Source organism: Aquarana catesbeiana, linkage group LG01 (assembly GCF_042186555.1).
Source record: "Aquarana catesbeiana isolate 2022-GZ linkage group LG01, ASM4218655v1, whole genome shotgun sequence".
Classification (NCBI taxonomy): domain Eukaryota; kingdom Metazoa; phylum Chordata; class Amphibia; order Anura; family Ranidae; genus Aquarana; species Aquarana catesbeiana.
Window position 1 is genome coordinate 289885145 of NC_133324.1, and position 14246 is coordinate 289899390.

Sequence of the window (14246 nt, forward strand, 5' to 3'; positions counted from 1 at the left end):
GGTCGGTTTGCAGGCGCTATTATTAGCGCAATAGCGCCTGCAAACCGCCCCAGTGTGAAAGGGCTCAAATACTTAAGTGGGATCCAACTGGGCGAATTATGTAAAAAGTATAACAGCTGGGGCATCCAGACCATCTTGAGTGTAGTGCGGCAGGCTACAGATAATGGTAATTTACACCATACAGAACATTGGAAGTGAAATCTAATAAAGTAACGGATTTAAATTCAGGGGGATGTATTCCTGTATCTGGCTAGTAATCTTCACTGAGAAACGATTTTAAATGGTGACAATATAGAAAAAGATAAATAAGGGAGTGGATCAAGTGGAAGCAGTACAGATTTGTCCCAGTTAATGCTAAAACCTGAAAATGTACCAAACTCTGTAATAAGAGACATTGAAGAGGAGAGTGATGTGTACGTATCAGAGAGAAAAAGAAGTATATCATCAGTATAAAGAGCTACCTTCTCCTCATGCATTTCCCTATAAAAGCCACGCACTTCTGGGGTCTATCTTAACAAAGTCGCCAATGGCTCTATTGCGACCGCAAATAGAAGCGACGACAGAGGATAGCCCTGTCTCGTTCCATGATAAAGCGGAAAGAGGACTGCACCCCTTTGATCTGGACCAAGGCCTTTGGAGAAGTGTACAATTTAACCCAGGTACAAAAAAAAATAAATAAAAAAAAAAATCGCCAAACCCACATTTTTAATTTTTTTTTTTTTTTAAACTTCCCACATACAACACCACTCAATACTGTCAAATGCTTTAACAGCATCAAGTGAAAGAGCTCTATTATTAGATGCATCAGTTGGAATCTGAATATTTAAGAAAGTATGCCTAATGGTAATTGCAGTAGAGAGATTAGGCATAACGCCCGTATTATTTTAGAAATTCCCTTGCTTAATCTATTAGCGAGTACTTTTGCAAAAATCTTTACATCACTGGTAAGCAGCGATATTGGTCTACAGGAGTCTGGATAGAAAGGATCTGTGTCTTTTTTGGGTATCACCACAATAGTTGCTCTGTCATGGAAGGAGGGCGAGAACGAGAGGAAACTGCTTCCTTAAAAAAAAAAAAAAAAAGATTTAATAAAACAGGCAGAATAATCTCACCATAATGTTTATAGATCTCATTCTAACCCTGGTGCTTTACCATTAGGGAGACTAGCAACTGCAACCTTAAAATTCCTCTAATGTCAGAGAAGCATAGGTTTATCTCTTAAGGCCGGGTTCACACCTATGGGAATTAGATGCGGATTTCTCCGCATCTAATTCACATAGCAGGAGAATGTGACTGGCTCCCTATGGATCCGGTTCACATGTCTGTTGTGGCTGCGGAGCGCACTGCACAGAAACGCTGAGCGTCTTTGGCTCCGTTTCAGGGACGACTTCAGGCATAGATTCAGCCCTGAAACGGGGAACAGGGACGCACAGCGCTCCTGTGCGATTCGCAGCGGTTTCCAGTGTGAACCAAGCCTAAAGAAAGGGTGGGCAGAGTAATATGATCCAAAAACTGTTGCAATTCAACAATAGTAAAATTAGCTTGAGAGGAATACAACTATTTATAAAAAGATTTAAGAATCTCCAAAATATCAACAGTACTAGTGTGAATTTGGCCTGTACTAGCCTTTTTAGCTCCTACATGAGGGAGTAGCTGATTGTGAATGGGCAGTATTACTGTATTAGCTAGTAACTTACCATTTTGCTCTCCCTCTGCCCATGACAGTCGCTCTTGAAAAAATAGCTTCAGGAGTACCCTTTTTGACAGTTGTTGCAATCTGGATTGCAGATCCAACCAATATGCATGATTACTGGAGAAGGGGTCTTGAATATAAGAGGTTTCAGCCTCAAGTGCCAACCTATTTGCCCGATCCACTTTGAGTCTAGCTGCAGCTTTAATAATGTTAATCTCTTTAATAAGACGACCACAGAGATATGACTTCAATGCTGATGGCCGTATGAATTTCCTTTTTTAGGGTCTTTTTATCCCCATCTGGTGATCCAGCCATTTATTTTTATTTTTTTTTCCACAAGACAAGCTCTCAAGCAGAATGTATCAGTTTATATGGAGGAAAAACAAACTTAAACACTGACAGTGGTGATTAAAATGATCATTATTTATTCATGTAAAACCTCTCTCTCAAAAAAGAAAAAAAAAAAAACTATTTGCTGCAACTGAAGTGTGAGCTGGAGTTTGGCTTCAATTTGTTAATGTATTTAAATCTGCTGACACTACACTCCCCTTTCCCCAGGCTGACAACACTGCTGTGCCCTCCTGTGCTTATGCCTCCAGAGTTGTGACTCAGGAGGTATGTTACTGGCCAAAGGGGAAAACCGCAAAAGAAAAAAACTGATGCAGCCATCACATCTAATGATTGGCAAGCTTCAATATCATACGTTTTTGGTTCAGTACCGCTTTAATGTCCTTTAACCACTTGCCGTTTGCTCCCATGATCGAAGGTGGTGCACTCTGATCAGGGTCCTCCAGCCACTGCTAATCACAGATTGAGTTAAAGAGACAATCCAGCGGCTCTTTACCACATGATCAGGTGTGTCCAATCACAGCAGATCACAGTGTTAACAGAAGCCGGTTATCAGCTTTCCTTATGCTGAAAGCGTGAGAAAGGAAGAGAGCCGATAACCGTCTTATGTAAAAGGGACATGTACACAGATAATCAGGGCACTGATCATCAGTGTAGCCTATCAATGCCCATCAGTGAAGCAGAAAAATTACCTGTTTGCAAAATTTTATAACAAACTATAAAAAAAAGTTGGGTTTGTTTTTTCAAAATTTTTGGGTTTTTTTTGTTAAATAAAGAAAAGAAGTAGAAGAGTGCTAAGGGGACATATACCCCAATCTGGCTATAACCCCAGTATAGCCAGAATGCGTGTAAAGATTAAGAAAGCCACCTTTTTCCCCAAATACCCAGGCCCTAGTGCACATCAGGTATCATGCCACCTTGCTTCTTAACTTTAATGACAGCCCCTATTAAGATAAGTGTCAGAGCAGTAATATTGGAATTCACTAGTTTTCAGTATTAAATGGTGGGAGCAGGAGATTTCTTCCAACACAAAGCAATTGCTTTTCTGGTGTAGAATAAGGAGGAGCCCTAATATCCTTACAGCTGATTGTACTGTAGGCGAGTGGTTCTCAACTAGGCCCAAAAGACAAATTTCAGGGAATGGTTGTTTGGGCAACCATGCTAATGATCGGGACAATGTCTGCCCAGTAGCGAGTAATGGCAGGGCCGGACCAAAATATGTGAAAATCTTCTTGCGATGATCACATCTCCAACAACCAGGGGATATACAACCCCTGGCAAAAAGTATGGAATCACCACTCTTGGAAAATGTTCAATTGTTTAATTGTGTAGAAAAATAAACAAACAATCACAGACATGCCTCAAAACTATTTTCATTTAACATTCCAACCTTCTGGCTTTAAGAAACACTTAAAAAAAAAAAAAAAAAAAAAAAAAAAAAGAAAGAAAACTGTAGTCAATTGCAACTATTTTGCATATCAAACAGAGGAAAAAAATATGGAATCACCACGTACTTTGCAGTTCTAAAACAAACATCTGCATTACATTACATCCTGAAAAATGATGTCATCAACTAACGTCCTTTCAAATGATGGAATAAGGAAAGCGTCCAAAATCTCAATATAAACCTGTGCATTTATTGAAGATTTAATGACCGTCCTCTCCCCCATACCTTTACCTGACATGCAACCCCATATCATCAATGATTGCGGAAATTTGTATGTTTTCTTCAGGCATTCGTCTTCATACATTCCCACTGTAACTGTGTTTTTTTCTGTTTAGGTGGTAAATGATGGTTTTCATTAGTACAAATCAAATGGGAAGGTTGTTAAAAAGGGAAGTGTACTGGTAGACCAAGGAAGACATCAAAGCGTCAAAAAAACTAAAAGCGTAGAACACTTAAAGCAATATGCCTTGAAAACATAAAATACAGAACAAAACAAATGAGGAAGAAATGGTCAGAAACTGGAGTCAATGTCTGTGATGGAACTATAAGATATCACCTAAAGGAAATGGGATTTACATACAGAAAAGCCAAATGAAAACCGACAAAAACACGGTTACACTGGGCTAAAGAAAAGCATTCATGGACTGTGGATGACCGGATGAAAGTGATATTCAGGGATGAATTACAAATCTGCATTGGGCAGGGTGATGATGCTGGAATTTTTGTTCTGTTGCGTTCCAATTAAATGTATGGAGACGACTGCCTGAAGAAAACATACAAATTTCCACAATCATTGATGATATGGGGTTGCATGTCAGGTAAAGGTACGGGGGAGATGACGGTCATTAAATCTTCAATAAATGCACAAGTTTATATTGATATTCTGGACACTTTTCTTATTCCATCAATTGAAAGGACGTTAGTTGATGATGACATTTTTCAGGATGTAATGTAATGCAGATGTTTGTTTTAGAACTGCAAAGTATATGGTGATTCCATAATATTTTCCTCAGAATTGAGTGATTCCATATTTTTTTCCTCTGCTTGATCTGCAAAAACAGTTGCAATTGACTACAGTTTTCTTTTTTGCAGCATTTCTTAAAGCCAGAAGGTTGGAATGTTAAATGAAAATAGTTTTGAGGCATGTCTGTGATTGTTTATTTTTCTACACAATTGAATGAACATTTTCCAAGAGTGGTGATTCCATACTTTTTGCCAGGGGTTGTAGTAGAGTTTATCTTGGAGCCAGTGAGGGGTAAAAATATATGTTCTGTGGCTTATTTTGAACTGAATAAGTCGATCCCTGATAGATAATAGCTGCCTAAATGGAGAGTCCCATAGGTCTGTCTGGTCCTCAAGCACGTCTGTCTGGACCATCCGTTAACCATTTGTCAGAGAGGACAGATCTGGAAGGACAACCCTAAGGAGATGATTGTATATTATTATACAGGTTTTATATAGCAACAACAGTTTGCACAGCGCTTAACAAAATAAAAGGCAGACATTAGCAATAATAGCTGTGGGGGATGAGCTGATTGAGGAAGTAAATCAGTCTTACTTAGAAGCAGGATAGGTTTCTTTAAAGAGAAGGGTTTTCATGGATCGTCTAAAGATGGATAGATTAGGGGACAGTCGGACAGATTGGGGTAGGGAGTTCCAAAGGATGGGAGAAGCTCTGGAGGAGGTGACAAGGGAGCTAGAAAGCAGGAGGTCTTGGGAGGACCGAAGAGAGCGGCTTGGTTGGCGTTTTGGGACTAGGTTAGTGATGTAGCTTGGGGCAGAGTTATGGATGGCTTTGTAAATTGTTAGTACTTTGAATTTTATGCGTTGGGTGAGTGGAAGCCAGTGGAGGGATTGGCAGAGAGGGGTGGAGGACACTGAATGGTTGGTAAGATGGATGAGTCTTGCAGCAGCATTCATTATGGACTGAAGGGGCGAGAGTCTATGTAAAGGTAATCCAATGAGGAGGGAGTTGCAGCAATCAAGGCGAGAGATAACCAGGGAGTGAATTAGAAGCTTGGTGTCATTAGTTAAAAAAGGAGTGTATTCTGGAAATGTTGCAGAGGCTAAGACGGCACGATTTGGACAGGGATTGTATGTGGGCCTGAAAGGACAGTTCAGAGTCTAAGGTTACCGCTAGCCCATGGGGTTGGACTGATAGATGTGCCATTGAAGTCAGGGGAGGGGGCACGTGGGAGAGGAAATATTATGAGCTCAGTTTTAGATAGGTCTGTTAGTAAATCAGTGATGCATGAGGAGACGGATAGGGTGAGCTGAGGGGCAGAGAGATAGATTTGGGTGTCAGCATATAAAAATGGTAGTGGAAGCCATGGGAGGCTATGTAGATCGAGAATAGTAGAAGTCCAAGGACGGAAACTTAGGGGACCCCAACGGTAAGAGGAGTTGGAGAGGAGGAAGTGGAGTTGTAAGTGACACTGAAGGTGCGATGAGAGGCAAGATTCGAACCAACGGAGAGTGCAGCCATGGAGACCAAGCAAATTGAGTTTTTTTTGTAGGAGGAGGGGGTGGTCAACTGTATCAAAGGCAGCGGAAAGGGCCAATAGTAAGAGTATGGAATAATGACCATTGGTTTTGGCTGTTAAGTTGTTTGAGTTTTAGGAGGGCAGTTTCTGTGGAGTGCTGTGGGCGAAATCCAGACTGAAGGGGGATCAAGGTTATTCTCAATGGAGGTGGTCGCTCAGTCGGTTGTAGACTAAACATTCAAGGAGTTGAGGCAAAAGGGAGTAAAGAGATGGGTCTTAGGTTAAGATTGGTGGGGTCTAGTGAGGCCTTTTTTGGCCTGGGATTGACTAGCGCATGTTTTAGAGGGTAGGGGGAAGATGCCAATAGAGAGTGAGAGGTTAAAGAGTGTAGGATTGAGTCAGATGGGGACCATAGTATTTGAGAAGGAACAGGGTCCAGGAGGTTAGGTGGGCATTAGAAAAAAAGTTTAGTGACTCCCTCTATAGTAGCTGGGTTAAATGAGGGAAGTATTGATTGTGCAGGAGGACAAGGAGTGTAAAGTGAGGGAGATATCTGTAGAGTGGAGATCGAGATGAATTGTCTCAATCTTATTTTTGAAGTGATTAGCTATCTCCTGGGCAGTGAGTAAGTTAGTGGGTGGAGGTAATGGAGGACAAAGTAGAGTGGTAAAGGTAGAAAAGAGTTGACGGGGACTGCGTGAGAGGGTGTTCATGAGAGTGATAAAGTAGGTCTGTTTAGCAGTGTGGAGGCAGGAATGGTATTTTTGGAGTGCAGATTTATATTGGCTGAAATCTTGCTGTGACTTAGTCTTACGCCACAGACGCTCAAGAGCGCAGCTACATTTTAGGCTTCTGCTATTGTCTGTCTGCCAGGGTTGTAACAGTAGGGGCCCGATTGTGTGTGTAGTGTGGGAGGCAAAGGTATCCAGGGTGTATGACAGTTAACTATTGTAGATAGAAGTGGCCAAGTTGGGGCAGGACAAGGATGAGATTTTGTTGCAGAGACAATCTGTAGTAGAAAAAAAAAAAAAAAAAAAAAAAAAAAAAAGGAAAAGGGTTAAGATGGCGAAGGTTTCTACGGGCAATAAGTCTGGTAGTTGGAAGGCAAGGAGGAGGCAGACAAGGTGAGAGTGAAACTAATAAGGTGGTGATCACATCAAAAAAGCGTTTGTATAGAATTGACTGGTGGGGCTTATTCACTAAAATGCTTCTATAGAGTTGATGTCGGGTTTTCGAAAGGATCCCAACAAAGCAATGAGGTCTAAGCAAAATATTTAACCACTTGCCTACTGGGCACATTCACCCCCCTTCTTGCTCAGGACAAATTTTCAGCTTTCAGCAGTGTCGCACTTTGAATGAAATTGCGCAGTCATGCAACACTGTACCCAGGTGAAATTATCATCATTTTTTCCCCACAGATAGAGCTTTCTTTTGGTAGTATTCAATCACTATTTTTTTGCTAAATAAATACACTAGAGTATGCGTATTTGGTAAAGGTGGCTTTCTTCATCTTTACACACATCCTAGCTATACTGGGGTTATAGACCGATTGGGGTATTGTCCTCTTAGCACTTTTTTTTTTTAGTACAATGCAGCAATCTGGATGTGGCATATACCTGAGCAGGGGTAATTTTTTTGAGCAGTAGAGTTTGTAGTTTCTATAGCACAGTCCACGGCATACTTTATACAGAAAATTACATCTGATAGAAATTCCACAGCTATATTAATAGTGATCCATTCAAAAGGTTTATTCTTATATAAATATGAAATACATTTTGTGTATAAAATAAGTAATCTGTATTCTACAATAAACTTATTGCTCAGCATTTGTATTGTAAATAAGCAGCCTGTTTAGTAACACCAAAGAAAAGCTAACTGAACCTTAGTAGCCACCTGCATTGTCATATGCAAACTGCAGGTTGTGTGATAAGTCAGTCAGTTACTCCATTTCTTCATACTCTGGCTCTTCCACATTTTGTAAGGAACAGCTGGCTATAGACTTACGGATCGCTTCCTTCTCACCTGGTTTGGTGGAAAAAAAATAAAAATTAAAAAAAAAAAAAAAAAAAAAAAATCAGTTGCAAACATTTCCAAACTGCCATTGTAAAAAGGACAACTTATACTTACTAGGAGTTGTACAGTTTTTTAATAATCTGTTCAACTGTTGTCTGTTGTATTGGATAAGGAATTTCTGACATGAACGTATAGTGCCTGTAAGAATAGGATGCAGTCATTACTAACCTTGTACACTATAGGTATGTGTTTCCTTAATATATGGGGTTAAATCTGATCACGGAGCAACAAGTTTCATAATTAAACTCCCTCTTCATTAGCATATATCTGATCAGGTTTCAGGTTTTTATTTTTATTTTTGTCTGGGTTAGGAGCAAAAACATTCCCCTACAATCCATGCCAGACCCAATGTGCGATTCAGGTGCGTTCCCATAGAGGGCAATGAGCCTGGGATCCGCATCTGAACCGCACTGCTCAGAAAACACACAGGACTTTCAATTTGCACTGCATGCCATGCAAATCAAATGCAATTCAAAACATATCCAATTCACATATGTGAACAGGGCCTAAAAGGAGACTGAAAAGTGTAATTGTACTTTCGTCAAATAATGCTAAATCCCTATGGCACACACTACAGAAGGCCAATTAAACTGGTCATTAAATTTTAACAGCTAAGAGATAGAGCAGTGGTACTTCACATTGCCTCAGTCAGCCCAGGGCTGGACAGCAGTTTATCCCAATGGAAAGCAATCCTCTGTCAAGCCAAGCAAGCAATAGGCAGTCAGACAAGACAGGAAGGAGAAATTTCTTCCATGGGGACCAGACATTCAAAATATCCCAAACGAACACAGCTAGCTTTCACAGCCTCAAAAGGCAAGAAGTCAGCGCACCAACTTGAGATGAAAAGTGACACTTTATGGAAGTCCAATACGAATGCAGAAACCAATAGTATGAGTGCAGGGCAAATTACTCACAGGTAATTGTTGCTTGAGCAAATACATGCTAGCAGCCACAATTACCTGCGGGAGTTGTCAAGCTCCCATTGCTTTCAGTGGGGAGTCCTCCTGCAGCCAATTTCTGGGAACTCCCTATTGGGGTTCCCCCATGTGATCGCTGATGGTCTTACACTTTCCCCATTTTTCTAAAATAGGCAAAATCTTGCTAGCGTTCTACTGCCAACTAAGCAATTTAAAAGGGACGATTAATATACATTTACTTTTTATTTAAAAATACCAGGCAGTCAAAATCCTAATATTGCACCATTAAAATGTAATCATTAGGAAGGCAAATCATATAATGTGTCTCCTACTGGCTCAGTAATAAGACAAAGGAGTAGATTTACTAAGGCTGATGCACTCAGAATCTGGGTCAGCTGTGTATGGTAGCCAGCTTCAAACCTCAGCTTGTCCAATTAAGCTTTGGCAATAAAACCTGGAAGCTGATTGGTTTCTAGGGAGAAATGAGCCCGATTTTGCACGCTCCAGCTTTAGTAACTAAACCCCAAAGTCACATCTTGTTTCAATTCCTGCATTACACATGTGTCAATGGCCAGTGACATAATGCCCTAAAGCTGTATACCCTAAACAAACACTCAGGTTATAAATACAGAATTGACAACTTACACCTGAGACTTCTCAGTTTAATATACGAGACATTTGGGGGGGTTATTTATTTACTAAAAATGGAGAGTGCAAAAGCTGGTGAAACTCTGAATAGAAAACAGCTTCCAGGTTTTATGGTCAAAGCTTAAACAAGCTAAAGATGAAAGCTGGTTGGCTATCATGCACAAATGCACCAGATTCTGAGTGCTCCAGTTTTAGTAAATCCCCCCCCTCCCCAGTTATCTTTGTGAATCAGCGCCAAATGGACAGCTTTCTTACCTGCAACATGTAATGTGTTTATTAAACAAGGATACCGCTGACCTCTGTTCTCTAGGCTGGTGATAAAAGGGAGGGATGACCATAGGAACTTGTGGTAATCTTTCCGGCATCGAAGAAGGATTATGCCAGTGTATGCATTAAGGTATTTCACTACAACATAAATCACATGAGAATAGTTTCTAAGAGTACATCAGTACCAATATAAAGTCAGACAGTTTACCAAAGCAACGTTAAAGAACTCAAGAAGCTTTTGCTCCCCAAAACAGAGGCATTGTGCATGTAAATGAATCACAGTCCTTGTCCAATTGTGTGCAACTTACCTACTTTAGCTTTATAAAAGCAAGTTTCTATGTCTGATGGCACTCCTCCACCTGGCTGAATTTCAAAGTTCTGACTTCCAGTTTCCTTCATTTACCAGTCCTGATACTACATGTCCTATGAACCTTTGAGCCTCTGTTTCAGGGCAGGCTATGGGAGTGACTTGTAGCAGTTCTGGGAGTTGACGTGTGGGGGTCCTGGGGTTACGGTTGGTGTTTTTGGGCCTTCCAGTGGGTGGTGAAATGAGTATTGGTGATCTGCTCTCACCAATCACACTCCATTCCTCTCTGCAGGGAACAGAGTGCTGTACAGTAGGAATTGAAACCTTACAAACCATCTCTTGGACAAGAAAATCTCAAATTCCACTTGTCCACGTTATGCAAATTTACCTGTAAAATCTATAATATAATATATATTTTTTATTAGGAAGGGGCTAAGGAGCTTGGCCAGCACAGAGTTATTAAATCACTCCCATAAGCGGAGACATTTATGATGCGCAAAGAGGGGAGGTGGCTGTGGTAGGGAACAGACTTCCTAGAATAATCAACAGTTCTAGCAAGCGGTGAATCACAATCATTAATGGAAAGGAAAACTACAAGTAGGCATAAAAATACCAGATTTGTCGCTTTTATTGCAAGGTTTTTAAAGTTGGCAACAGGGTCTCTAACCACTTCAGGTCTACCCTATAGCAGTTTTACTGCTACAGGGCAGCACCTGTGCGGCAGAATATACATATACTTCTGGGTAGAGGGTGAGCGGGCGTGCATACCATCTGCAGCTGCTCGTTTTCACTGTAATTACACACAGCGGAAGCCAATCGGTGGGTGCACGGTACCAGCTGATCATTAGGCAGAACAGCAATCTGCCTATGTAAAAAGGCAGATGGCCATTCTGACAAGAGAGAAGGGATGGAACTGCAAAGGGAATAAAGTCCATCTCTTCCACTAGTAAAAGCACCTCCAACAGTATACATAAACACTGACTAGGTACACAGTTAACCCTTTGATCATCCCTGATGTTAACCCCTTCCCAGCCAGTGTCAGTAAATTTTTTTGCACTGTATCTGGTCCCCAAAAAGTGTCAGTGTCAATGTGTCGCAATCCCGAATTAAGGCTCTGTTCACACCTGTGTGATGCGGGAACCCTGCAAATCCACTGCGCATCGCACCCGACTCGTACGGCAGTTCACACTGCCATATGCGAACTGCTGGGAGTGTTAATGTTAATGACACCTAGGGCCGATGGGGGAAAAAAAAAAAAAAAAAAAAAAAAAAAAAAAAAAAAAACCCGATTTAAATCGAGTTAAGAGGTCAAATCGATTCAAAATTTAAGCAAATCATTTTAGATTTTTTTTTTCTCACCGCGCCAGTCCTGAAGAGCTGCGGGCAGGCGTTTTTAGGCGAGGCCGCAGCTTTGGACTAGTCCGCGAGGCCACAGACTAGGCCGAGGCCTCGCCTAAAAACTCCTGCCCGCAGCTCTTCAGGACCGGCGCGGTGAGGAAAAAAAAAACAAAACACACCACACACACACTCGATTCGTGAATCGAGTTTTTTTTTAAGAAACACCCCCCCCATTTCAGCTCGCATATCACACTGTGAACGGACAGTTCAGACATGAATCGGATCACATGGGTGCGAACACCCATGTAATCCAATTCTGCTGGGGACCAAAAAAAAAAAATTAACAATAAATATATCCCATAGTTTGTAGATGCTATAACTTTTGCGCAAACCAATGAACATACACTTATTTGGAGAGAAAAAAAAAAATATATATATATATATATATATATATATATATATATATATATATATATATATATATATATGCGCATTTGATTTTTTTCTTCCAATTTTTTTTTTTTTTTTTTTTTATGGAGTATGTTTTATAGCAGAAAGAAAAATTAATTTGTTTTTTAGTAAAAAAAAAAACAAAAAACCCCAGGGGAGGTGATCAAATACCACCAAAAGAAAGGGAGGTGATCAAATACCACCAAAAGAAAGCTATTTGTAGAAAAAGGACAAATTATTTGGGAACGGTAGCATGACCGCTCCACCGTCGGTTAAAGTAACAGTGACGCATCACAAAAAATGGCCTGGTCATGAAAGGGGGGGGGTAAATCCTCCAGAGGTCAAGTGGTTAATCTGAGCTCTTTATTCAGTAGCACAAGAATGGTGAGTAGGACACAGACAGTGATTTACAGAGGACAATCTATATAGCCACCTTCCATTTAATAGACTTCCAGTACATAGAAGCAGCTTTATGCCAAGTGATAAAGGTGTGCTCACCTGAGAGGGCTATAGACGCAGCCGCAGCCCCGAAGTCCCCATGCAGACGAGCCACTGCCTCCTTCACATTGTACAGCACCGTGCCCTGCGACAGGTTCTGCCTCCGGCGGGGGTCCTCCAGCACCAACTCACACAACAAGTACCTGCACACAGCACAGTCAGAACACCGAATACAAACTATTACTGCAGACTGGAGCACACTACCGGCATCATTCACTTACCGAGACTTAAACCGCATGGCAGCCTACCATAAACAAGCCCGTTCACCAGAGACGTGCTGTATATAGGCGTCAGAAGGACGTCACTTCCGGTAAGTGGCAGCAGTGAGAGGCGTCCATGCTGCTTGTGGGAAAAATAAGAATCTGCCATACATTAGATGCTCTGCTGTGCTAGAGAAATTCACTTGTAAACACTATGCTTACATTTAGTTTGTTGCACTTTACATTAAAAAATAAAATCCCTAATAAACAAGAATAAATGAAGAGCTGAAAATGTGGGTGTAAAAAAGCTATATTTTTGCTTTATACTCGGTTCATCTTTCCATCTATTAAATCTTCTACCCTTGTTGTTTTAAAGCGGTTATAAACCCTCGTGTTTTTTCATCCTAATGCATCCTGTAGATTAAGGCATACCTCCCAACATTCTGAGATGGGAATGAGGGACACCTACTAACAAATGTATGTAGGCATAGGACACACTCCCTGCCACACCCCCTTAAAGGAGAATTAAAGCGGTTGTATACCTTTTTTTTAAACTTTTACCTACAGGTAAACCTATTATAAGGCTTACCTGTAGGTAAAAAAAATATCTCCTAAACCTGTACGGTTTAGGAGATATTCCCCTTGCAATGAGCCGCTGACTGCAGCGACGCATGCGCACAGGGGATTCTCGGCTGAAAGCCCGGCAGCCGCCGGACTTTGCCGGAAAAAAGTGTGCGCGGGAGTGACGACATTGCGGCTCCGGCCACTCGCAGCGCCGAGGGGAAATGTCAGCTTCCTCGGCGTGGACAGGGTGAGATGCCAGCGCCTCGTTCTAAGGTAAGTATCTCATAATGAGCTAGTATGCGGTGCATACTAGCTCATTATGCCTTTTCCCTTACAGGTGTAGGGGGGGAAAAAAAGTCAGCGGGTTTACTACCACTTTAACAAAAAAAGGTTAATTAAATCCACAAGGACTTTTTTGTACCACTGCTATTCCTTTATATTGGCTTTTAAAATGTACAAATGCAGCAATTTAGAAATTGTATGCAAGTTTTAGCTCTGGGAAACACTTTTTGAAAGATAAAAAGTGAATTTTATATACAACTATATAGATCAGACCAAAATGAGGGGGAAAGAGGGACAGAGGGACATTGCTCCAAATCAGGGACAGTTGGGAGCTATGATTAGGGTGAAAAAACACCTGACAGTGATCGGCCCCCCCGTTTTACAACCCTGAGCCCCTTCATCTCCTCGGCGGGGATGCGCTGTCACTCTCTCCATGGGGTCCCGGCTCTTGATTGGATAGATTGATAGCAGCACAGCCATTGGCTCCCGCTGCTGTCAATCAAATCCAATGATCTGGGGGGTGGGGCAGAGTCAACATTCGTGTCCGCAAGGTAACCCTCCAGGAGAGCTCTTCTCCTAGGGGGTTATCTTATGCGGGGAGGAGCCGCAAGAGCCGCCGGGGGACCCCAGAAGAGGATGTTTGGGGCCACTCTGTGCAAAACAAGCTGCACAGCAGAGGTAAGTATCATATGTTTGTTATTTAGAAAAAATAAAATACGATCCTTTACAAT

The 14246-nt window shown here is 41.4% G+C and overlaps 1 protein-coding gene across 1 annotated transcript; it reads right to left on the minus strand.

Annotated features, from left to right (window-relative positions):
• Positions 1-6992: 6992 nt before the first annotated feature.
• On the minus strand, positions 6993-12807 carry POP5 (POP5 homolog, ribonuclease P/MRP subunit). The gene is made up of 5 exons (XM_073629303.1): positions 12691-12807; positions 12470-12612; positions 9865-10014; positions 8099-8182; positions 6993-7993 (listed from the first exon to the last, which is right to left on the minus strand). Exons 1-5 carry the CDS (start codon positions 12705-12707, stop codon positions 7911-7913), a joined length of 477 nt encoding a protein of 158 aa, XP_073485404.1. The 5' UTR covers positions 12708-12807; the 3' UTR covers positions 6993-7910.
• Positions 12808-14246: the final 1439 nt, after the last annotated feature.

Coding starts and splice junctions, on each gene's coding strand:
- POP5 (XM_073629303.1), bottom strand. Junction 8,183..9,864: donor AAACACATTACATGTTGCAG/GTAAGAAAGCTG, acceptor CTATTCTTACAG/GCACTATACGTTCATGTCAG. Junction 7,994..8,098: donor AAAAAACTGTACAACTCCTA/GTAAGTATAAGT, acceptor CCACCAAACCAG/GTGAGAAGGAAGCGATCCGT.